Genomic DNA, 25,820 nt, shown 5'->3' with positions numbered 1-25,820 from the left:
GGCAGGGGGGGCAGCATTTACTAGAACTGAGCTGTATATTTTTCCTGCAGCTGCTGACTGCTGGTGGAAGGGAGAGTTTTCCAGGGTGGTCACCAGCAGAAGAAACATAAAGAGAGCAGACACACTGACCGCCCTGCACAGCAATGATATCAGTAATAGCATTGTGTAGCTGGACACCGATCACTCGCCCACATCCTCTGCTTTCAACCTGCCGGCTGTGACCTGTCCATTGTGACTGGAGAAGGGGAGGGGGGATGTTCCAGGGAGCTCAGGGGTTATCAGGAGGAAGAGCTAAACTGTCCTGAAAGTTGCAGAAAACCGAAGGAACTGTTTACTCTGCCATGTAATGGGGGGCTGAGTGTGTACAGAGCGCAGTGTGCAGAGCAGTCAGTGGGGTGGATGTGCTGCAATGTAAAGGCTCGGGGGTCAGTAGTGTGTATAGGGCGGCATTTACAAGCACCAGTCTCTGTATTTTCCTCCACTGGTGTCTCCCTATACACGGGACCTGCGGCTCCCCCAGGACTTATGTGTGAGTGTCAGGAGCTGGGCGGAAGACACTTCCAGGCTTCATACACTTGTACTGCAGAGCGGCTCCACCAAAATTCTTCTGCTTTCCCCAGTGACTGAGCCGCGCCGTCTCCACACTCCTGTATATACTATTAGAGGAGATATACTGTATATACTATTAGAGGAGATATACTGTATATACTATTAGAGGAGATATACTGTATATACTATTAGAAGAGATATACTGTAAATTCTATTAGAAGAGATATACTGTATATACTATTAGAGGAGATATACTGTATATACTATTAGAGGAGATATACTGTATATACTATTAGAGGAGATATACTGTATATACTATTAGAAGAGATATACTGTATATACTATTAGAAGAGATATACTGTAAATTCTATTAGAAGAGATATACTGTATATACTATTAGAGGAGATATACTGTATATACTATTAGAGGAGATATGCTGTGTATACTATTAGAGGAGAAATACTATTAGAGGAGAGATACACTGTATATACTATTAGAGGAGAGATACACTGTATATACTATTAAAGGGTGAATCTGGTAAATATCATCAGACTCAGAGATCAATTTTTTTTTTATTTAAAAAACAAACAATGTCTTCCTTCAAAAAAAATTTCAGTGATGAGAAAATTTGGAAATAATAGAAGACTTCTTGGTCAAAGGAATTTTCAGACAGTGGATGTGGTTTTCATTCAGAAATGACATTCATTTTAAAAACAGAATGTTAAAAACAAATAGAACTTTCAAACAACATTCTTTCATTCAGCGAATGTACAAAGATTTTTCGTCTGAAAATGGATCGGTGTGGCCAACATAAGGCTCGGTGCACACCTATGCAATTTGCTTTTGATCTGTCTCTGCTGTGCGTTTTGATTTTTTTTGGGCACTTTGTTGTTGGGCAGATTAAAAAACACAAATTGCTGCAAAAACACATTACATGCTTTTCTGCAGCTTCTCCATTGAAGTATATTGAACCTAAAAAAGCACAGTTTTGCGTTAAAAAAAAAAAAGTCACTGACGCTTTCCAAATAGGCAGCAGCTGAAAAAAGCATAGATGTGAACGTGTCCCATAGGAAACCATGTAAATGAACTGTAGTGCGTTTCTGCAAAAAGCACCAAAAAACACACATACCAGGCCTAAGACGTTTAGTAACATAATGGGGTTAAAAAACCTAAAATTAGCCCTTTATAGTACAAAAAAAGCAAATAATCACTACTGTAAGGGGTTCATTTTTTTACTGTAGAACTGTGAAAGTAGAATTTACAGTAGCGATTATTTGCTCTTTTTGTACTATAAAGGGCTCATTTTCTTTCTTTTAATCCCCATTATGTTACTGGCCGATTAATCGATTATGAAAATAGTAATTGATTAATTTCATAATCTATTAGTTGTCGATTAATCGATTAGTTGTTTCAGCCCTTGTTTGTTCTTTCTGTATGGCCAAAAGAATGTGAATAGAGAGAGAGTATCACCGCTCCAGGTGGGTCAGATCAAGGTAAAAGGCATCTCCTTCAGTCTAGAAGTCCAGGTGCTGGCAATGCTATGGCAGTTAGACATCAAATAAATTCTGGACAGCCGCACTCCAAAAATATTTGCCTTTATTTAATAAGGTGTCATCCAAAATACAGGTCACAGCAAAATGGATCAAAGCTTACGCGTTTCGCACTACAAGGAGTGCTTAGTCATAGCTTTGACTAAGCACTCCTTGTAGTGCGAAACGCGTAAGATTTGTTCCATTTTGCTGTGACCTGTATTTTGGATGACACCTTATTGAATAAAGGCAAATATTTTTGGAGTGCGGCTGTCCAGAATTTCTTTGATGTCTAACTGCCAAAAGAATGTTGGCACCCCTCCAAAATGATGGAGTTGAGGTGTTAGCAGTTTTCTGTTTCAGCAATGACAAAGCCAGCTCTGTAAAGAAATGGGATGATAAGTTTGGGGTGGAGGAACTCAAGTCCCCTTCAGAGTCCTGACCTCGACCCTACTGACCACCATTGGGATTTATTAGAAAGCCGATTGTGAGCCAGTTCTTCTCATCCACCAATTTCTGTACATTCCTATGAGGGTAAGAGAATTCATAATACCACAGTGCTGTCAGTGGATTATTCATAACCGATAGGGATGAGGTCAGGTGTGTTTGTGAGTTATCCGTCACTGTGGACAGCCAATCATAAGTGATGGAGGCATTCACTGCCTCGAAGCGGCTCCTATGCACCACGCCTCTGGTAAAGGTGTGGCTGCAGGGCGGGGAATACCTCCTCTGTTTATGATTGGCTGTCCACAAAGAAAGGTTTCTGGTAGGATAACGCAGCTGGGTTCTTACTCATGTCGGAACACGTCTGTACTCATTTGTAATGAGGAATATACAGTGGAACCTCGGATTGCGGTTTACGAGCGTTACACAATACGAGCTATTTAAAAAAGGAAAAAAAAAAACCTGAGTCGCTTTGCGAGCGTTGTCTCACAAGATGAGCAGGATTCAAGCCGCTGGGGTTGTGCAGTACCGCGTTTGGCCAGAGGTGCGGGGGCGCCGGTGACGCTCTGAGACTCTCCCGTTCCCGAGTGTCTCCGGCGCCCCCGCACCTCTGGCCACATGCAGTACTGCATAGACGAGCAGTGGCTGTGGAACGGATTATCTGAGTTTCCATTAGGATTGTCCCGATACCGATACTAGAATCGGTATCGGGTACTCGCACAAATGCTCCCGATGCCAGATCCGATACCTGGATCCGGAAGTCGGCGGGCGGAGAGGGGGCGGAGCGGAGATAGGTCTGGTAGCAGTGGAACACGAGGGTAAGCTGGCCGGGGGCAGGGATGCAGGGCGCCGCTGCATATTTCGTCCAAAATGGTGACCGGAGCCGTCACATTCGCTACAGGAAGTGACGTTCCGTGTCTCAGTCGGAGGGTAAACATTGCAACGCCCATCTTAGTACACCCTGCACTCAGCTGCAGTAAGCCAGCAGTGGACATCTTGTTACACCCAGCCCATATAGTTCAGGCTGGGTGTAACAAGATGTCCGCTGCTGGCTTACTGCAAGGTGTACCAATATGGGCATTGCAGCATATTTACTAGATGTTAAAATTATATGACTGATGAGAGGCAAGGAAGGATTTTGCAATGCTATATGCCATATAGCATTGCAAAATCCTTCCTCTCCTCTCATCATTTATGTCATTTATTATGCAATTGCCAATCAGTGCTGCATTTCAGTGCCCGTTAGTGCCTGCCCATAAGTGCCGCCTATCAGTGCCCATAAGTGCCGCCTATCAGTGCCCATAAGTGCCGCCTATCAGTGCCCATAAGTGCCGCCTATCAGTGCCCATAAGTGCCGCCTATCAGTGCCCATAAGTGCCGCCTATCAGTGCCCATAAGTGCCGCCTATCAGTGCCCATAAGTGCCGCCTATCAGTGCCATCTATCAGTGCCCATAAGTCAAGGCCCATTTGTCAGTGCCCATAAGTCCCACCCATCAGTACCAGATATCAGTGCCCATAAGTGCTGCCTATCAGTGCCACCTATCAATGCCCATCAGTCAGTGCCACCTCTCAGTGCCCATTAGTCAAACTGGCACATGACATTAAAAAAGTATCGGTAATCGGTATCTGCGAGTACTTGAAAAAAGTATCGGTACTTGTACTCTGTCTTAAAAAAGTGGTATCGGGACAACCCTAGTTTTCATTATTTCTTATGGGGAACTCGCTTTGATATACGAGTGCTTTGGATTAAAAGCATTCTTCTGGAACAAATTATGCTCGTAATCCAAGGTATTATTCTATAGAATATGCACTTTAGAGAATGGAGGTGGGTAAATTTAAAGTAAAAAATTAAATTTATAAACAAACACCAATATTGTTCTTCTTGTTTCATTGCAGTTATGGTCTCACCCATTGTGTATTAATATAAAGTGGGTATAGGAAAAAAATCACCCCCCCCCTTTTAAATCACATTTGCAGCCTAAAATGAAGACCGACACGGTTTTTGTTTTTTATCCAGCTGTCATAAGTGCAAAGGTGTAGCTGCAGGGCGGGGAAGGGAATACCTCCTCTGTTTATGATTGGCTGTCCACAAAGACAGGTTCCTGGTAGGATAACGCAGGTGGGTTCTTTTAAAACATATTTGCAGCCTAAAATGAAGACCGAGACGGTTTTTGTTTTATCCAGCTGTTTTAAGTGCAACTTATAACATTCACAGGAAAGCTATAACACCAACATGTAAAAAAAAAAAAAAACGCAGATATTAGCAAATTATTTTCGCTTTTAAGATTCATGATTTTATTTGGTATTTATTATTATTTTCTGTTCCTAGGGCTAAATACGCAGTTGCTTCTATCAAGAAGAAGGTGAATGACAAAAACCCACACGTAGCTCTTTTTGCCCTTGAGGTAAGTTGTGGGGGTTGTACACAGTGTTATTAGTCTTAGGGTGGGCTTCTCAACTGCTTAAACAAGGGGGTCAGCAGGCATGTTTTGGCTGTGGCATTTACCGTATATATACTCGAGTATAAGTCGATCCGAGTATAAGTCGAGGCACCTAATTTACCACAAAAAAATGGGAAAAACTTATTGACCCGAGTATAAGACGAGGGTGAGAAATGCAGCTACTGTAAGTGGAAAAGAGGGTCAACAATGCCCATTTGCAGCCTCACTGTGCCCATTTGCAGCCATAGGTCCCCCGAACTTCAAACTCGGTAGTTAAGGGTTCCTAGATGCCCCCTAGCTGCAGCCAAAATTTGGGGTCTCTGAACCCAAAGGGTCCCGAAATGACATTGCTGCAGATGGACACAGTTGACCGACTTCGGGGCCCCGTATGTGCAAACCCAGTGGAACTAGCACCATAAAATATCCAAATAGTTGGGGTTTCTAGCACCAAGTGGCCCCAAGATACAGGGCCCCAAATATCAGTTCAGAAAATGTCAAGCACTTTTCTGCAGCAGAGAATTACATTTTCCGAACCGGCTTTGGGGCCTCGTATCTCTGGGCCACTTGGTGCTAGGAACTCTATGGATATGTTGTGGTACCAGTTCCACTGGGGTTGCACACCAAATTTGGGGTTCCTAGCACCAAGTGGCCCTGAGATACAGGGCCCCAAAGTCGGTTTGGAAAATGAAATTTTTTCCTGCAGAAAAGTGCTTGACTCGAGTATAAGTCGAGGGGGGCACTTTCAGCACAAAAAAATGTGCTGAAAAACTTGACTTATACTCGAGTATATACGGTACTCTATTTTAGAATCTGTGATTGAAGTGAGCTGCATAGGTTTCAAATAAAAAAAAAAAAAAAAAAAAAAAAAAGAAAAGAAAGGTAGCTCAGCTCTCTTTGCTTCCCAGGACACTTTTATATGGAGACCCCCTTGCCTATCGGAGTTAATGATGCTTTACTGAACTTTCTAGTGCAATAAAGTAAATCTACCATTAACCATTTGTGAACATTGAATATGCTACACACAGAAAAAAATGACTTATTTGAAGTACACAGGGTGCCCGGTTCTTCTCTCTCGCTTCCACTCCCTCTGCAGGCATTTGGCAGCAATTCCTGGCTGTCAAAACGGCAGCCTGGAGGAGTTGTGTGGATATAGCAGCTATTACATGCTGCTGCTGTCAACAACAAACCACCTGATCACCACCTGACGGGCGCTGATACTAGTAGTGCATGAATGAGCACCTTGTTTATGTGGCTTCAGGTATCACATGCAGGCAGCCCCTTCATGTCTGTTGGGATGCAATTCAGACGAGCGCTGTCAGCAGTAGTCCATGAACGAGCGCCTTGTTTATGTGGCTTCAGCTGCCTGGTGCCGCACGCAGGCAGCCCCTTCATGTCTGTTGGGAGACAGCGGCAGCATAGACACAGCCACTCGTTCTTATATGACAGCTGTGACAGAAGTTGGAGTTGGGCTATAAAGCGGTTTTATCCCTTTCATGACTAAGCCTATTTTTGACATTTGGTGTTTACAAGTTAAAATCCGTATTTTTTGCTAGAAAACTACTTGGAGCCCCCAAACATTATATATATATTTTTTTTAGCAGAGAATCTAGAGAATAAAATGGCGATTGTTGCAATATTTTATGTCACACAGTATTCGTGCAGCGGTGTTTTAAACGCAACTTTTTGGGAAAAGGGACACTTTCATGAATTTAAAAAAAAACAAACAGTAAAGTTAGCCCAATTTTTTTGTATAATGTGAAAGATGATGTTACGCCGAGTAAATAGATACCAAACATGTCACGCTTTATAATTGCACGCACTCGTGGAATGGTGACAAACTACGGTACCTAAAAATCTCCATAGGCGACGTTTTAAATTTTTTTTACGGTTACCAGGTTAGAGTTACAGAGGAGGTCTAGTGCTAGAATTATTGCTCTCGCTCTGACGATCGCGCCGATACCTCACATGTGTGATCTGAACACCGTTTACATATGCGGGTGCGACTTCCCTTTGCGTTTTCTTTGCTGCGCGAGCTCGCGGGGACGGGGAACTTAAAAAAAATGTACTTATTCTGTGAAGCTCCACCCCAAATAGAAAAAAAAAAGATAGTTTTAGGCTCTATTCACATTAGCGCGTCTCCAAAGTCACACGATTTTCAGTGCAACTTTGGAGAAATTTTGATTTAACTTTACATTCAATGGGTCAAAGTCATTTCAAAGTAGAGCAGACACCTTTTCAAAGTCACTGCGACTTTAAAGTGTTACTATACTCAGGACCCTGCATTCAATATATCTGGTCTCCGGGAAATGCAATTATTTTAGTAAATATAAACTGCTAAATACCTTTCTCATCAGCAGTATATAGCAGTCTTGTGACTTCTATCAGTGTCTGGTTAAAGCTTGTAGGAGGAGTTTTCATTCTACTCTGATTGTCCTATGAGGCTCCCTGGCCCTCTGTCTGGACAGTGCTGATTGGCCCTGTGCTGAACACATGCACCCTCCCAAGAAGAAAAAAACTCTAGCAATACACACCAAACTGAGCATGTGCAGAGTGCCCCCAAGGTTCTGTTCTATCAGCAAATAGATTAGGGACAGTGGAACAAGGGGGGATCAGAGAAGACAGGCCTTTTTACACAGTGCGCAGGATTAACCCCTTAGGTTCCACAGTGAGTATATCAAACATGCTTTACTGCATATACAGACTGATTTTACTGTTGTGGGTTTAGTAACACTTTAACCGCTTGCAGACCAGCCACCGCAGTTACACCGCAGCAGGTTGGCACGGCTGCACAAATCGCCGTAGCTATACGTCGGCTTTTTAGGACGCTATAGCAGGGCTCGGAGCCGAAGTGTGTAGAATAATAGGCAAGGGTAAGGGAGGGTCATAACTCCTGTCAGATATTTTTTCACCATCTGTGCCCCTTTACAGTGATTTTCCTTCACTTCCTGTCCCATAGACAAACAGGAAGTGAGAGGAAATCCCTGCAAATTAAGGGAATTTCTTGGGGGCCCCCCCGGGCCACCACAACTAGTGTCCCCATTGGAAGATTTCCTCTATTACTTTTCTGGGGACAACCTGAAATTTTGGAATTTTATTTTACTTTCAATGATGATCCAGTGTTCTAATCCCTCTCCACTCTATCCAAAAACTAAATAACATTGTTTTGCCTTTAGTTATACTTTAAACAGGAGGAAAAAATACTGTAGCTGCTGACTTTTAATATTAGGACACTTTCCTGTCCAGGGAGCCCGCGAGGTCGGCACCCCAGCCAATTTTTCTATTGGTTTGGGTGCTGCCGTCACTGACATTGCCTGTGGAGCCTTGTGGCTTCACAGGCGGTTCCCTACCGCCTGTGGCCCGGCCGCGGGGGAAGGAGGAGGGGGGCTGAACTTCTGGGGGACGTCGCCGCAGCCAGGTCTCCCGGGAGTGGGGACGGCTATTATTATTATTATACAGGATTTATATAGCGCCAACAGTTTATGCAGTGCTTTACAATATAAAAGGGAGACAATACAGTTATAATAAAATACAAGAGGATTGGGATGGTCCTGCTCAGAAGAGCTTACAATCTAATAGGGTGGGGCAGGTGGTACAAAAGTTTGTACCTGTGGGGAATGAGCTGATGGAAGTTGTGAAAAATTTGTTGGAGACGTGATCGGCTTCCCTGAAGAGATGAGTTTTCAGGGATCGCCTGAAGGCAGCCAGAGTAGGAGATAGCCAGACAGATTGGGGTAGTGAGTTCCAGAGGAAGAGAAAGGCTCTGGAGAAATCCTGGAGATGAGCATGGAAGGACGAGACAAGGGAGCTTTAGAGAGAGTAGGAGGTCTTGGGGAGGAGCGGAGAGGACGATTTGGGTGATATTTGGAGACAAGATCGGCGATGTAGCTCAGGGCAGAGTTGTGAATGGCTTTGTATGTTGTGGTTAGTATTTTGAATTTAATTCTCTGGGCGATCGGGAGCCAGTGTAGGGATTGGCGGAGAGAAGGGGGCAGACACTGAGTGGTTGAGTACCTGTCAAAACCCGTTCCACCCCCGAAAGTGGCCAAATGTGACACCAGAGTGGGGGAGGAAGCAGATAAGCGAAGCTTCCTCTTTTGGGTGGAGCTCCACTTTAAAGTGTTACTAAACCTAAAAAACCTTTTAACCATTAAGGTTAAAAAAAAACGTTTTCAGTTTCTCTGTGCCTACCCTTCCCTGTGTGAAGGGGAAGGGAGAGGAGAAGAGATCAGCGCTGTGCACGGCTGCATCTATTCTCGCCTCTTTTCCACTTTCAACAGCACTCGAGCAGCAGAAGCAGCCATTGGCTCTTGCTGCTGTCAATCAGAGGAAGTAGGGGGCGGTCAGTCCCACTGTAAAAGTCTATGGAGTGCGGCTCCATAAACACACAGGTCAGTAGTGCTCAGACTGTGCTCTCCCCATAGCCAGCAGATGGCTGTGGTAGTGCTAAAAAGAGGAGGAGGAGCCAAGATCGCCACCAGGTCCCCAGAAGAGGAGGATCGGGGCCACTCTGTGCAATACCACTGCACAGAGCAGGTAAATTTAACGTTTTGTTATTTTAATAATTTAAAAAAAAAAAATGACTTTAATCTTGTCTGTCAGTTTTTTCAGCGGATGTGAACGGTCGCTTAATACATCTCTATAGAGCGATGGATGTCAGCGGTGAAATGTCCGCTGACATCCGATCCGCAAAATCCAGAAGGATGGATGTCCTATTTTCCATCTGTCTGGCAGATCGGATGAAAACGGACAGGCGGTTCGTAATCATCCGAACCCCCCCCCCCCCCATAGAGGAGAGCGGAGATCTGACAGGTCCGTCCCTGCACTTGTCATCGGCCGGCTCAGCGGGATCAACGGAGCGATCCCTGCTGAGCAAGTGGATGGCTGGATACGGATCCCAACACTTTTAAGTCACACCAATTCGGACAGGTGCCATTGAAAAGAATAGGGTGCGACTTGTCAAGCGGCTTTGATGTCCAAAGTCGCATGACAAATTGCACAATTGAGAATGGAGCCTTAGGTGGAGCTGCGCTTTATAAAAAAAACAAAAGCTGAATCATTTTGTAATTTATAATCTTATTGTTTAATACTTTTTTTTTTTTTTTTCTGTGTTGCTAAAGCTTTTGGTTACACTTACAGATTTATGTTGCATTGATTTTTGCTTTACTCTGGCAGGTTTTAGAGTCTGTGGTGAAAAACTGTGGCTCAACCGTACACGATGAAGTGGCAAATAAGCAAACTATGGAAGAGTTGAAGGAACTCCAGAAGGTAAGGACGCACATACAGCAGAAAAGTCATTCAGTTACTGATACTTCCTGGGTCAGAGTTTGCTTTGTCTCCAGAAACTCCGCCCATTTTCAAGCGTGCCTCTTCTCATTAGTGGTTGTTTTTCCCCTATCAAGTGACTCCTGGGAGGAAAGTCTTGTGACTCTTTCACAACTTCCTGACTTACCTGACTCACTCTGAATCAGAATGTTCAGATCTTGTCCTTTTAGATAGAAGACGCAATAACAGTGCCCTGAACTCAGTGTTCATTAATAAGATAGCAAGTTTTGTTAGTGAATTATCAATTTTTTTTTTTTATTATTTTTATTTAGCGAGTAGTGGAACCGAACGTTCGGAACAAGATCCTGTATCTAATCCAGGCCTGGGCCCACGCCTTCCGCAACGAGCCGAAGTATAAAGTTGTGCAGGACACTTATCAGATCATGAAGGTGGAAGGTAAGGAGGACCACCCTGCTATAGAGGACACTGTGTACATTGTATGTTTGTTGCTCGTAGTACATTTTGTGTTTTTGTTTTTTTTATTTGTTCAGCGTTCTTTTTTCCCCCTTGTAAATGAATAGAGATGTTATGCAGCAGTTGCTTAACCACTTCCTTCCTGTAGGACGTCCATGGACATTTTCGGGGTTCGGTGGCTATACCGGGATGATGCCTGCCCCTACAAGCATCATCCCCGTATCAATCTTTTCAGCTGGCGATTCCCAGTAATGCAGATTACTTCTGCAGGTGGTGGAAGGGGGTCCCACCTGGGAGCGGCGTGGCCGGTAGCGATGGCTGCCCTGTACAGAGAGAGAGGAACTGACATTATTCCTTTCTCTCTGAAACCCCAGAAAGTTGTAGTGTTGCGGCCTTCCTTCGGGTTCACATGCGCCAATCCTCTGCCAACCTGTGCTGTGATTAGACAAGGCACAAGTCTGATTTTGTCCAATTGGCTGTGGCCAATCCTACACAGAGTCCTGTGTTTACAAAAACACTGTGTACATGAACAGCGATCTGTCTGTTTCCTCTCCCTGCAAAGCAGAAAGAAGTAACACAGTAAAGTAAAAGCAGCAAACGTTACACATATTACACATTGTTAGGCACAGAATTAAAGGATCACTAAAAATTTTTTTTTTAAATAACAAACATGTTATACTTACCTCCACTGTGCACCTTGTTTTGCACATAGTGGCCCCGATCCTGGTCTTCTGGGGTCCCTCGGCGGCTGTCTCGGCTCCCCCCCGCAAGGACTCAACACCTTCATGCGAGCTCCCTCGCATGTTGTTGAGTGCTTGCGGGCGCGCTCCTGTGATACAACCGGCGGCCATAGCCGCTCACTGTATCACTCGGCCCCGCCCCCCCCGCCCCACTGTATCACTCGGCCCCGCCCCCCCCCCCCCGAGCCAATGGCTGCGCTGCTTTCAATCCATCCACTGTAACCAGTCAACGGCCAGGCTGAGCGGCGAAGAGGATGTCGGGGGCGAGCGCAGGACTTTCGAGGGGTCAGGTAAGTAAAACGGGGGGGGGGGGTCCGGTATTGTCGGATGTTTTTTCACCTTAATGCATAGAATGCATTAAGGTGAAAAAACTTTTACCTTTTACAACCCCTTTAACCCTTTGACTGCCCCCATATGTTAACCCCTTTCCAGCCAGTGTCATTAGTGTGCGCCTTAAACCCAGAAAAGGGCAGCTTTGCCTGTGTGGGGCCTTCCGTCCGCAAGTGGTTAAAGGCACAGTAAACATTAAAGGGGTTGTAAAGGTTTGTGTTTTTTCACCTTAATGCATCCTATGCATTAAGGTGAAAAAAACACCTGTCAGTGACCGGCCCCCAGCTCCCCCGTTTTACTTACCTGAGCCCTCGAACTTGTCCCACAGGGACGCGCTGTCTCTCTGCTAGGGGGTTCTCGGCTGTTGATTGGATAGATTGATAGCAGCGCAGCCATTGACTCCCGCTGCTGTCAATCAAATCCAATGACGCCACGCCGTCTATGAACGCCGAATGCTGGACTCAGGAGCGCGCCCGCAAGTTAAACCCCCCCCGCTTATTCTGGGGTCCCTCACATCAGATAACAGGGTGTTATCTGATGTGAGGAGGAGCCAAGAGAGCCGCCGAGGGACCCCAGAAGAGCAGGTTCGGTTCCACTCTGTGCAAAACGAGCTGCACAGTGGAGGTAAGTATGATATGTTTGTTATTAAAAAAAAAAAAAAAAAAAAAAAAAAGAAATGAACCTTTAGTATCACTTTAAGTTTGACTTTAACCCTTCCCACTCTACTAAAAATGTGCTTTTTGTTTTTTATTGTCTGTGTCCCTATTGTTGAGATTTCCCCATACTTTCTATCAGGACAAGAAGTGAGGAAAAAAAATCTTACCGATAGGGACACGGGCAGCAATAAAATTACGTTTTTGATGCACACTAACACACTTCTGACATTTTTGAGATTTAATGTTTCTGTGGCTTTTTCCCTCTTTAGGACACAACTTTCCTGAGTTCAAGGAGAGTGACGCCATGTTTGCTGCAGAGCGCGTGAGTGCATTCAGAATGATACTTTTGCTTTATTCTTGGGTGGTGAAATGTAGCACTGAAAGGAAAAGCTGAATCTTGACTGGCTGTCTTTTATTCTGTAGGCCCCTGAGTGGGTAGATGCCGAGGAGTGTCATCGTTGCCGTGTTCAGTTTGGAGTCGTCACGCGGAAGGTAGGTGTAGCATTTATTTATTTTTTTTGTTTTGCTGCCCCTTTGTTCCCATCTGCTCAGCCTCTTTTTTTTTTTTCACAAATCTATCTTTTCTTTTGCAGCATCACTGTAGAGCCTGTGGGCAGATTTTCTGTGGGAAATGCTCTTCAAAGTACTCCACCATCCCCAAGTTTGGTATTGAGAAAGAAGTACGCGTGTGCGAGCCTTGCTATGAACATTTGAACAAGTAAGTGCCAGAGGTGAAACAATAGCTGACATTAAAGAGTAACTCCACTTTTTTTTTAAGGGGTTACTAAACCCAGGACCCTGCAGTCACTGTACCTGGTCTCCCCAGGACCCTGCAGTCACTATGTCTGGTCTCCCACAGTACACAGAACATGGAAATGCAATTATTTTAATATAAACTGCTAAATACCTTTTCTCGTCAGCCGTATATAGCAGTCTTGTGACTTCTATCAGTGTCTGGTTAAAACTTGTAGGAGGAGTTTTTATTCTGCACTGATTGTCCTATGAGGATGTAGGCCCCCTGACCCTCTGTCTGATCGGCCCTGGGCTGATCACATGCACCCTCCTTAGAGGGAAAAAAAAACTAGCAATACACAACAAACTGAGCATGTGCAGACTGACTCCACTAACTCTTATCCAGAGATGTATTGGGGAGGATCTGTGCATAAAGGATCAAACAGCCTTTTTACACAATGTGGAGGATTAACCCCTTAGGTTCCACAGTGAGTATAACAAACTTGCTTTACTGCATATACAGACTGATTTTACTGTTGTGGGTTTAGTAACGCTTTAGTAAAGCTCATTTGTTAACCAACCCCCCCCTCCGGTGCCACATTTGGTACCTTTTGGGGGGAACATGATACAGGTATCCTGTTCCTACTTCCGGGAGCCACGGTCGCGGCTATCAATGTCACTGCTCGGCTCCCCCCTCCTCCCCCTGTCTCCGGGCCAGTAGGAGAGAGGAGCAGAGCCTTGTGCATGCGCAGTAGGGTTTCCTGGGTGAAGCCGTAATGCTGCACTGCCGAGTTCCCTTACCCGCAATGGCAGCGGAAGCACACGACAGCTGATGGAAACATCAGCTGCGGTGCTGACATCGCTGGACTCCAGGACAGGTAAGTGTCCTATTGTTAAAAGCCAGAAGCTGCAGTATGTGTAGCTGCTGGCTTTTAAATTTTGCAGTGGTGGGCGGACCTCCACTTTAAGTAAAACAACACTCCCTTCTGGGTGGTCTAAGTACATTGCAAGGATTTTAACAAACTTTGTTGCAGATTCCTACCTTTTTGTTATTCTGAAGAAATAGCCGTTTGTTTGTCTGTGTCCATGAGTGAAATTGAATGGTAGTGACTTTTTCTTTAGTGGGCAGCTGTTGCATTTGCAGGGTTCTAATGAGGAATAATCTGACGTTTGTTGCAAAGGATGCCCAAAATCTTACTTTGTATCTTAGTGCAGACTTCTAAGAAAATCAGTGGACCAATCACACAAGCAGGAAATTCAATTTCTGGGGGTGTTCTATACACTATCTGTGTACAGAACGTGGCTAGGTTGCCATTAGGGAGGGGTGAATGGTTTGGCCCGAGCACAAGTTCTGGCTGAACTTTGGTCGTTCGGTGAACACCAAACAATATGTGGTGTTCGCGGCAAATTCGAAAGCCGCTGAACCCCGTTAAAGTCTATAGGACACTAACATAAACAACCAAAAGTGCTCATTTTAAAGGCTTATATGCAAGTTATTGTCATAAAAAGTGTTTGAGGACCTGGGTCCTGCCCCAGGGGACATGGATCAATGCAAAAAAAAGTTTTAAAAACTTCACTTTTTTCGGGAGCAGTGATTTTAGTAATGCTTAAAGTGAAACAATAAAAATTAAATATTCCTTTAAATATCGTGCCTGGGGGTGTCTATAGTATGCCTGTAAAGTGGCGCAGTTTTTCCGTGTTTAGAACAATACCACAGCAACATGACATTTCTAAAGGAAAAAAGTTATTTAAATCTGATCGCGGCTGTAATGAATTGTCGGGTTTCTGCAATATAGCAAAAAATCATTGAAAAAAACGGCATGGGTTCCCCCCAGTCCATTACCAGGCCCTTTGGGTCTGGTATGAATATCAAGGGGAACCCCGAACCAAAAAAAAATAAATTGCATGGGGGTCCCCCCAAAACCCATACCAGGCCCTTCAGGTCTGATGTGGATATTAAGGGGAACCCTGCACCAAAAAAAAAAAAAAATGCGTAGCCCCCGCCCCAAAATCCATACCAGACCATTATCCGAGCACGCAACCTGACAGGCCGCAGGAAAAGAGGGGGGGACAAGAGAGCGCCCCCCACCTTTCCTGAACTGTACCAGGCCACATGCCCTCAACTTGGGGAGTGTGCTTTGGAGTAGCCCCCCAAAGCATCTTGTCTCCATGTTTTTGGGCCTCATCCCTACAACCCTTGCTCGGTGGTTTTGGGGGTCTGCAGGCGGGAGACTTTTGTAAACGGATGATCCTCGCCACGTGACGTCAGAGGAAGGCAGGGTCGCCCGTTTACGTCACTGAATGGCCCTGCCCTCAGCTATATAACAGCTGTCATCGAGAAGAAGCGCCACTCAGCGGGAGCCTCCCATGGAGGCGGAGCTGTTTTTGTGGCTTTTTTTTTCGGCTCGTTGGGAGGCGTGAGATGGGATATACATCGCGGGACAGTTTTTTTTTTTTTCTCTTTTTTAATAAAAGGACTTATCCCAAAGTGTCTCCTGTCTTTTTTTTACAGTTTTTTACTTTTTCTTGTGAAATGGTAGGGGTACAATGTACCCGTTACCAATTCACATGGAGGAGGCGGGGCCGGGGTCTGGGGGTCCCCTTGTTAAAGGGGGCTTCCAGATTCCAATAAGCCCCCCACCGGGCAAGGGTTGTGGGTAGGGGGCAATTATTTATCTTTGTCTCATTTCTTTTTTTTTTTCTCTTGTTGCAGGAAGGGAGAAGGAAAGTCTGCCACCAGCGGGGAACTGCCCCCAGAATACTTAACCAGCCCTTTGTCTCAGCAATCGCAGGTGAGAATTACAAGTGTGGATTTTCAATTGAACTGTTTCAGACTAACTTTTTAAAAAGATAGCTATCTGATGTTTTATCAAAGTTGTTGCTCACAGGGATGCCAGTAGTAAAGCTAGTTACACATGGTTTGGCAGTTATCGGCCGAATTTTGGCCTGGGTGTACAGCTCCTCGTCCAACAGACGCCGGTCTCGTGACCGGCCTCTGTCGAACAAGCATGCTGGAAAACCAGCAACCAATCGGCATCCGATCAGCGTGTGCAGTCAATGGCTGGAAGCACTGACCGCTGTGTTCTGGCAGGGGGGGCAGTCGCCCCCCCCCCCCCCCGGTCAGAACACAATAGCACAGCGGGGGCGATCGCTGTACTAACATTACATTAGTTAGTACAGCAACCTCCTCAGTTTTTTTGTTTCCATTAAGCCTGCTGGGCTGAACGAAGAAAAACTTCCTCTGTGTACCAGGCATAAGATCTTACCTTTTTAGATTTCCATCCACCACAGCCAGTGTTCTTTGTCCCCTAAAAAGCAGATGACAAAGGCTGTGGTGGAGAGTAGAGTCAAACAAGATGTATTCTCTCCTTGTTGGCTTCCAAGAAATAGAAAGCTTGTGCGTTCTCTTTCCAAGGGGCTTCAGTAAAACTATAAAAAACAAAACTGAAAAATCCCCAGTGCGGGCTAAGTTACCTGCCAAGGTGCTTTTACCTATAAGAATACATAATCCTTCTAAATACATGACTCTACATCAGACCCAACTATAGTTGTGGTCCCAACACAATGATAACAAATAAAACATGGGGAAAAGAACAGGACTTTTTAGGCACCCACTATATACACACATGAAATTAAAAAATTACAAAGCTTTTATTGACATCAAAGTGTTAAAAATCTCAATATGGGCTATTTAAACACAAAATATACATATACAAAGCTAAAACCACATGACAAATGATGGTAAACCATCAATTAAACCGTGTTTCTCTTATGTTCATTGATGGACACAGCTGCTTCTTCTTCATCCATGACCAAACAGAGTTTTATAGCTTCAGCTACAGGAATAGGACACTAGGCAGAAAAAAGACTCAACACCTCCTATAGGCAGTCCTTTCTGGGTATAAAACCCCTTCTCTGCTATAGGCTTCCAGTCATTCCTGTCTAGTGTCTTCAGGAGTATGGACATGTTGTTTTCTGCTGGGAATTGTGGTCCCACACCATTTTTTTCTTTCCTTTTTTATGGACAGTCAGGCTGGGGAATGGGCTGGATTATCTAGATCTAGTGGTTACCCCAGTCTGACTAGTGAGCATGTGCAGACTGCTAGCTCCGCGCTTAGTTGGCCGTGACTTTGCCCCATCCTGGACCGGGGCGGCCTGCGAGCTAAACATCTCGCGGAGACACATGACTGGGTGCCTATAGTCTGTGTCACAGCGTTACCCCTGGCCGACAGCCCCCCCACTTTGGTGGAGAGGTGGATTTGTCAAGGGAGCCTTACCCTTCACATTCCCCTGGATTGGTAAGTAGATGCTCCCCTCCTTTCCGTATCTGGACGCGGTGTGGGCGTGAATACTCCCTGGGGTGGTCAGTCCTGCAGGCCCCCCCCCCGCTAGCTTACCAGATTCAGTGCATCAGGGTCCTTGCTGCCCGCGGTGAGGGGGTGGGGGGGTGCAGGTTCAAGCCAGTCGGTCATGCATGCTGCTTATGAGAGTTACTGGGCCCCTCTGCTACCTACTCCCTCTGTGACTGTCCTATGTCCGTCCGTCCTGCTTTGGTGTCCCAGGGCTCTCCTGCGCTGGGGGTGCCGCCTACCTTCTCTGCCTCCCCTCTGGGAGCTCACAAGCTCACGTGCGGCCACCATGTGGCCCTGATTGGCTGGCGGCCATGTTTGTGGAGCCCTAGCCACCATTTTCCCTTGGCTTGAAGATATTCCCGGTCTTGTTCACTGCTGGCCATGCTTGGCGACTATTTTGTCGTGTACCCTATGCCTGTAAAGCCTATGTGAGCTGGCTAGGGAAGGTACTGAGTGGCCATTTTCCTGTAGCCCGCGGCGGCGGCCCTGTCCTTCTGAGGGTCAGAGGGTGTGGGGGGCGGTCCCTGAAATTTGTGGAGCGCCCATGGGTGACCCCTGTAGTCACTGGTGGTCCTTTCTGGGGGTTCCCTCTCTCTCTCTGCTGGCCAGCCCGGGGTGGTCTCTGGTTAGAACCTTGTGGGGTCCCTGGTTGCAGCACCTATGGGGTCTCAAGAGCACTCTCCCTCGCTGTGGAGGCGACATTCAGAGGCGAGCAAGAAGCGCACCCCGCCATTACCCTCTTCCTCGGACTGTTCTAAGCCCAAATCGGGCTCCGCCGCCGGTTACGCATTGCTGCGAATCCAGATGACATACACCCTAATTCCTCAGATGGGGAAGATAGGTCCTCCGCCTCTGTCGCTGCACAAGAGAAGGCGCTAGTCGCTGCTCTCATTGATGCTGTGCTGGAGATGCTTAAAATTATGGATTCGGTGGGAACATCTGCTGTGGTGCCTGTCCGCTTTGGTATGCACAAGCCAGCTCAGGCTGCTAAGGTTTCTCCTTATCCCGCATATTTTGACAAAATTGTCCAGAAAACCTGGGGTTGCTAGAGGTGTCCGTTATACTTCCTAAGTGCTTTGCGGTATGCTACCCTTTGAGGAGGCCCTTCTGAAGAAGTAAACTACTCCGCTGGTGGTGGATCCACCTATCATCCGGTGGAGGAATCTCCCTTCTTTAAGGACCCTGTTGGCCACAGCTCTGGCGTTTTAGACACTGACAGAATGGGCCAATGTTTAGTGACAAGCCTTGACTTTCAGCCAGATGCCTCAAGTGTATATGGAATTTGCAGACCAGTTGGGCCAGGGGCTGCAATACATTTTGACACATCCCGTGAAGCGGCCCCACTTCTCTCCAAACTATCCGTTTCAGCTGTGGTTCTAAGGCAGGTCCTTTGGCTCAAATGTTGGTTTGCTGACCAGACTTCTAAAAAAGCCTTCCAAGGAAGACCAGCTGTTTGGCACTACATTGGATGATCTTTTCAAGAATCTTAAGGGTAGCAAGAGTAACTTCCTCCCTTTAGACCAAGAAGGGAAAGGAACCATGCAAGAAGGCTGGGTCCTCAGTTAAGGGCTCCAAACCTTTCGGGACACATACAGGTGGAGCTACCTGCCCCTAGCCCCAAAAGCCCTTTATTCCTGTGGATAAGTCCTCCTCAGCCTGTAGGTTTGCCCCCATCCCTATCCAGAGTGGGGGCTCACCTTTGCTGATCTCCAGGCCCCTGGAAAAATCATTGTCAGACTAAAAAATAGTTTCATCCTTTCCGCCAGACAGGTTCTTTCCCTCCAATCTGCAGATCTCGCTGGTCCATCTGTGGGCTCTGTACGGGGCTGTGCAGGATCTGCTCCTTCGAGGAGTGACTGTCCCAGTACCTGAGTCAGAGCTCTGCTGGGGATTTTGTTCCAATCTGTTCACAGTCCTCAAGATGGACAGTGTTCACCAGATCCTGGATCTCAAGGCCTGCAATGCTTTTGTGCGGGTCCTCGAGTTCAAGAGGGCATCCATTCGTTTGGGGGTGGCCTCCTTTCACCAGGGGAATTTTCTAGTGCATAGACATCAAGGATGCTTACCTGCTTATGCCTACGCTTTGCCATTGGGGATACACATTATCAATTTGTAGCGCTGTCCTTCGGTCTGGTCTCCGCTCTCTCGGGTGTTTATCAAGGTCTTGGCCCTGGTCCTGGCCTTGCTGAGACAATGGGGGATCGCTGTGATGTGTTACCTGGATGACTTGCTCCCACGGGCAAAGACTTGCTAGTTCCTGTTGGGCATGGTGGAGATCACCATACGTTCCCTCTAGGAAGTCGGGTGGATCCTGAACCTTAGGAAGTCTGCGTTGACACCATCCATGTGCTTGGAGTATTTTGGGGCTGAGCCTCGATTCGGAGCAGGCCAAGGTGTTCCTCCTGCTGGACAAACCCTGGACGGTCTGGTCTGCGGTCCAGCAGCTCTGGGCTTGCAGGCGGCCCTCCCTGTGCTTTTGCATGTAGGTTTTAGGCCTGATGGTGGCTACCTTCAAGGCGGTCTTGTCTGCTCATTTCCATACGAGAACACAGCAGAAGGAAATTGTATCCAAATTGCACAGGTCTCCCATTACCTTGGACATTCGGAATCACCTGGAGCAGTCAATGTGGGCCTCCCTCCTCTGGTGGTTGCGTTCTCTGCCCCCCCGGAACAGAAAGTCCTTCCTTCCCCTTTGCTGGACTGTAGTCTCGACAAATGCCAGAATGTTAGGCTCGTCAGGAGTCCTGGGATCAGACTCTGCTTGGGGTTGCTGGACTCCAGAGGATGCCCACTTGCCCATCAATGTTCTGGAGCTTCGGGCAATCAGGTTGACACAGTGGATGAATAGCCTAAAGCAGTGGTTCTCAACTCCTGTCTTCAGGACCCTCTAACAGGCAAGGTTTGCAAGATAACAGAAATACATCACAGGTGATATAATTTGCTGCTCAGTGATTGCAGTATTCTAGTCTGCATCTCCCCAAGGTAATACTTAAAATCTGGCCTGTTAGTGGGTCCTGAGTTGAGAACCACTGGCCTAACGGGTCTACCGATCAGGTTCCAGTCGGACAAGGCTATCAGGGTGGCGAAATTCAATCTTCAGAGAAACACGAGAATCCAGCGGTGCTGGATTGTAGGATCCTCTGGCAATCGCAAAAGATGCGCTAGTGGCGCCGTGGGATCAGTACAATCTTATTTACGCCTTTCTGCCCCTTCGTCTCATACCTCATCTGTTGCGCTGGATAGAGGCCGAACGGATCCCAGTCATCCTGGTGTCTCCGGACAGGTCTCAGTTGTCCATGGTATGCTGACATGGTGCTGTTGGTGGCACTCGCTTCCTGGTGGCTGCCTCTTCAGGAAGACCTTCTGTCCCAGGGGCTGGTGTTCTTCCCTGCTTTCCGTCGCTGGCTTTGATGGCGTGGCTATTGAAAGCTGGGTTCCAAAGGGCAGGGGGTTGTCTGCTTCGGTGATCCTGGCTGTGTTTAAAGGGTCATAAGTCTACCTTCCAAAAGATTTATCATAGCACCTGGAGGGCCTCTATCTTTTGGTTATGCAAGCCTTGAGGTTCCAGCCTTGCTTTTTCTTAATGGCTCAAGTGTTGTCCTTCATACAACGTGGCGTATATCAGAAACTTGCTTTGATCACGATCAAGTCTTTGTTCTCGCTGTTTCCTTTCACGTTCTTTGACCATGCATTCCTTGGTCTGCACTTTTATTGAAGGGGTTCGTCATATGCCGCCCCCTGTGCTGTTCCCTGTTGCCACTGTGGGACTTTAATTTAGTCTTGTCAGCTCCTCAGAAGCCTCTCTACCAGAGCATCTGGGATATTCCCTTGCTTACGCTCTTGCAGAGAGTTGCCTTCTTAGTCGCTCTCACTTGGCGCGGCGGGTGTCGGAATGGAGGCCTTGTCTTGTAAGCCGCTTAATGTGGACTTGCACGTGGACAGGGTGTTGCTTCAACCTCCCCTTCCTTTCTGCCGAAGGTGTGGGATTTTCACTTGAATGAGGAGATTGTCCTTCTCTGTTTCCTCGGCCGTTGCACCCAAGGAGGTGACCTTGCACTCCTGGATGTGACTTGCGCAATTCACCAGCTTCTTTCGGTGGTCCGACTGTATCCTTTATGCTACAGACGGTCTGCAAAAAAGCGTGGAAGCCTCTTCTGAAGGGGGAAGGGGGAGAGGGGTGCCAAGACGACCAATATTTTAAAGCAGTTTACTCTCCTCTTCCCCTCTTCTGTTTCAGTTTGAGTTCCCTGACCCCAGAGCAGGCTGCCTGTTTCCAATGGGATTACTACAGACATTTCACATTGATTTTTTTTTTTTTTGTCTCTCTCATCCAGACGGAATATATAAGAGACACTGTTTTATAAATAGGTTGCGTAACTATTTTCAGTTCCACAAATTCTAGACATTTCACTCACATCTTTGGACCTTTTATCAGACAAACTAGGTCAGTGTTGGGGTTTTCTGTTTGTTTTTTGATGGAGGTCTCTCTGCCTCCTGTTTCTCGTTGAATTTGGCTGACGATTGTGCAGGCATATGCCATTAAAGGGGCGGGATCCTCCCTTCCCTGTTATGGCGCACTCCACCAGGGCGGTTAGCGCCTCCCTGGTGTTCTGACATCAGGCATCTGTTTCTCAAGTTTGGCCAAGCAGCACCCTGGTCGTCAGTGCACACGTTACTTAATTCTTTAAGATTGATGTGTTTTGCATCCCCGGATGCTAGTTTTAGCCGTAAGTTTTTCAGGCAGCTGTTTAGGGCATGTTGCACTAGATTTTTTTTTTTTCTCTATTGGTTGGCTTGCCCACCCTTCATTGTGCACTGCTTAGGAGCTTATGCAGTGGTTCTCATCCCCTTTCCTCAAGTACCCCCAACAGGCCATGTTTGCCTTTATCTTGCACAGATTGCTTTAAATCAGAGTCAATGTCTTGGTATTTTGGACAGCCTATTTTATCTAAGAGAAATTCCCAAAACATGGCCTGTTGGGGTACTTGAGGACAGGGTTGGGAACCACTGCTCTATAGCAGAGAGGGGTGTTTTATACCCAGAGAAGACTGACCCTAGGAGGTGCCGAGTCTTTTTTTTCTGTCTAGTGTCCTACTCCTGTAGGTGGGGCTCTAAAACCTGATTGGTCATGGATTAAGAAGAAGCAGCTGTGTCCGTCCGCATTTTGAATTTATGTAATTGTTTTTTTTACACTGGAATCTTTCTGTTTATTGTAAACTTAATCTCTCCTTTTTATATTTGAAAACCTTAATAAAATAAGATTAAAACAGAAGCAGCTGTGTCCGTCAATGAACAAAGAGAAAGGGATTTTACGGTGAGTAACAACAAAATCCCATTTTCGGTACTCCCAAACTAGGTGCCAGGTGTACAAGTATAAAACCCCAGCGCGTTTCAACTTGCGAATAGCAATAGTCTCTCTCAGGGGGTTAATTCTACTACCGGTTTCTAAAACATATCGCCCCAACAGAAACCAACCGATGGAATTTAGGTGCTCCACAAAAAATTGTCAAATAGTAGTCCGTAGAAGGAGGAGGATGGGAATCCTGGGGAGCCCAAGATTCAGGGAAGATTGGTCACAGGAGGTGGTTGCAGATGAAACGCCAAATCGGAATTTTTGTAAGGAAGTCACTGTATATACAGAATTTGATTGTTCGACTTGGCAGTGCAGCATTCCTCCATATTAGTGCATTGTATACCCCAGTATAATAGACCATTTTTTAACAAATGTCATCTAGGTGTATTCCACAGTCTCTCCATTACTTCTGTAGTAAATGTGTGTGTATGTATGTGTGTGTGGGTATATATTATGTGTACTGTAATGTGTGTGTATGTATATATACACTAAATTGCCAAAGTCTTTGGACGCCTGCCTTTACACGCACATGAGCTTTTATGGCATCCCAGTCTTAGTCGGTAGGGTTCAATATTGAGTTGGCCCACCCTTTGCAGCTATAACAGCTTCAACTCTTCTGGGAAGGCTGTCCACAAGGTTTAGGAGTGTGTCTATGGGAGTGTTTGACCATTCTTCCAGAAGCGCAAACATTCCCATAGACACACTCCTAACCTTGTGGACGGCCTTCCCCAGAAGAGTTGAAGCTGTTATAGCTGCAAAGGGGTGGGCCAACTCAATATTGGGCCAATATACAGACTAAGACGCCATTAAAGTTCATGTGCGTGTAAAGGCAGGTGTCCCTGTGTGTGTATATAATATTTTGCCTTGAAAAAGTATTCACACCCCTTGAAATTTTCCACATATTGTCGTGGTAAAACTAAAAACGTAAAATGTATTTTATTGGGATTTTATGTGTTAGGCCAACACAAAGTGGCCACATAATTGTGTAGTGGAAGGAATTTTTCTTTACAAATATGTGAAAAGTGTGGGGGGTACATTTGTATGGCGCCCCCCGGAGTCAATACTTTGTAGAACCTCCTTTCTCTGCAATTACAGCTGCAAGTCTTTTTGGGGATGTCTCTACCAGCTTTGCATATCTAGAGAGGGACATTTTTGCCCATCCTTCTTTGCAAAATATCTCAAGCTCTGTCAGATTGGATGGAGAGCATCTGTGATCAGCAATTTTCAAGTCTTGCCACAGATTCTCAATTGGATTTAGGTCTGGACTCTGATTGGGCCATTCTAACACATGAATATGCTTTGATCTAAACCATTCCATTGTAGCTCTGGCTGTATGTTTAGGGTCGTCCTGCTGGAAGGTGAACCTCCGCCCCAGTCTCAAGTCTTTTTGCAGACTCTAATGACATGTACACACGACCAGTTTTTCCTTCAGAATAAACTCTGAGGGTTTTTTCGACGGAGTTCCGCTGAAATGGACTTGCCTACACACGATCACACCAAAGTCAGATAGTTTAGAACGCGATGATGTATGACGGGACTAGAAAAAGGAAGTTCAGTAGCCAATAGCTTCCCTTGCGTCGTTTTTGGTCCATCGGAACAGCATACAGACGAGCGGTTTTCCCGATAGGAACTGATTCCGTCGGAAAGATTTAAAACACGTTCTGTTTCTAGGTCAGTCAGAATTTTCGAAAGAAAAAGTCCGATCGGAATGTCCGATTGAATGATTCCGTCGGACCTTTTCTGCCGGAAAGTCCAGTCGTGTGTACCGCGATAACAGGTTTTCTTCTAAGATTGCCCTGTATTTGGCTCCATCCATCTTCCCCATCAACTCTGACCAGTTCCCTGTCCCTGCTGAAGAAACAGCACTCCCCACACATGATGCTGCCACCACCATGTTTCACGGTGGGGATGGTGTGTTCGGGGTGATGTGCCAGTGTAGTTTCCCGCCCACACATAGTGTTTTGCTTTAGGTCAAAAAGTTCAATTTTGGTCTCATCTGACCAGAGCACCTTCTTCCACATGTTTGCTGTGTCCTCCACATGGATTCTCACAAACTGCAAATGGGACTTATTATGGCTTTCTTTCAACAATGGCTTTCTTCTTGGCACTTTTCTATTAAAGGCCAGATTTGCCCCTTCCTAGCGCCAGCATCACTAGTGTGGCACCTGGCTGTGACAGCTTGCGGCTTGACAGCCGTGTGCACCATGCGCATGCGTGAGTGGTGCTGTGCCTCCTCAGTGGCTGGGACAATTTTCTGGAACCTGTGACGTGTCCCAGACAATTACAAGGAGGGGGAGGGGGAAGGAAAACTTCCGCTGGAGTCCCCCTAGACGGACCGCGCTGGTAGTGGGAGCTGGGTACCTGTCAAGATAGGAGGGACTCCGCTTTAAGTTGCCCATATATTATACATTTTTCTTATTCAATTTCCTTAGATTTACCTTCAACTATGTAGTGCAAGGGCCTGCCTGATTGCATACAAATTGAAAGTGTGTAGGTTTCATCTCATAATTTATGTTTTGGTAAATCTAAAGGGAAATTGTATAACGTATGGCCACAGTTGTCAGAGAAAGATATGCCCGCATTGGGTGATTGTCTCTTGCCTATTGCTCCGATGAAAAAAAAAAAAAAAAAAAAAAAAAAGGTGGATTTCCCTTAATTTTCTGTCTGCGAAAATTGTCACCAGAAGAAAGCGTCTCATCTCCCTCAGCAGGGGCACAGACAACAATAAAAACGTGATCATGTATCTACCACTGAATGTAAACATTTGTGGATATAAGCCATCATATGGAATATCCCTGTACAATGTGTATTTTTTTTTCGTAAGTCCTTTTTAATTCCCCTGAATGTCCTGTTTGTAGACACCGCCCAAGAGGGACGAATCTGCTCTGCAGGAGGAGGAGGAGCTGCAGCTGGCTATTGCTTTGTCACAGTCTGAAGCTGAAGAAAAAAGAAAGAAT

The 25,820-nt window shown here is 46.1% G+C and overlaps 1 protein-coding gene across 2 annotated transcripts in view; it reads left to right on the top strand.

Moving 5' to 3' along the window:
- HGS (hepatocyte growth factor-regulated tyrosine kinase substrate) overlaps window positions 1-25,811 on the top strand; it is a gene marked incomplete at its 3' end in the record, with an annotated part of 30,691 nt that extends 4,880 nt beyond the window's left edge. Inside the window, 9 exon segments of one of the 2 annotated variants that reach the window (XM_073606738.1) lie at window positions 4,853-4,928; window positions 10,137-10,229; window positions 10,559-10,682; window positions 12,696-12,748; window positions 12,850-12,918; window positions 13,020-13,144; window positions 15,872-15,950; window positions 22,771-22,824; window positions 25,722-25,811. In XM_073606738.1, coding sequence (XP_073462839.1) covers window positions 4,853-4,928; window positions 10,137-10,229; window positions 10,559-10,682; window positions 12,696-12,748; window positions 12,850-12,918; window positions 13,020-13,144; window positions 15,872-15,950; window positions 22,771-22,824; window positions 25,722-25,811 — 763 coding nt within the window. 2 annotated transcript variants of the gene reach the window in all.
- Window positions 25,812-25,820: the final 9 nt, after the last annotated feature.

The sequence above is a fragment of the Aquarana catesbeiana genome, linkage group LG12 (genome assembly GCF_042186555.1).
Source record: "Aquarana catesbeiana isolate 2022-GZ linkage group LG12, ASM4218655v1, whole genome shotgun sequence".
NCBI classification, from domain to species: Eukaryota; Metazoa; Chordata; class Amphibia; order Anura; family Ranidae; genus Aquarana; species Aquarana catesbeiana.
This window is presented reverse-complemented; position numbering and strand designations above follow the sequence as displayed.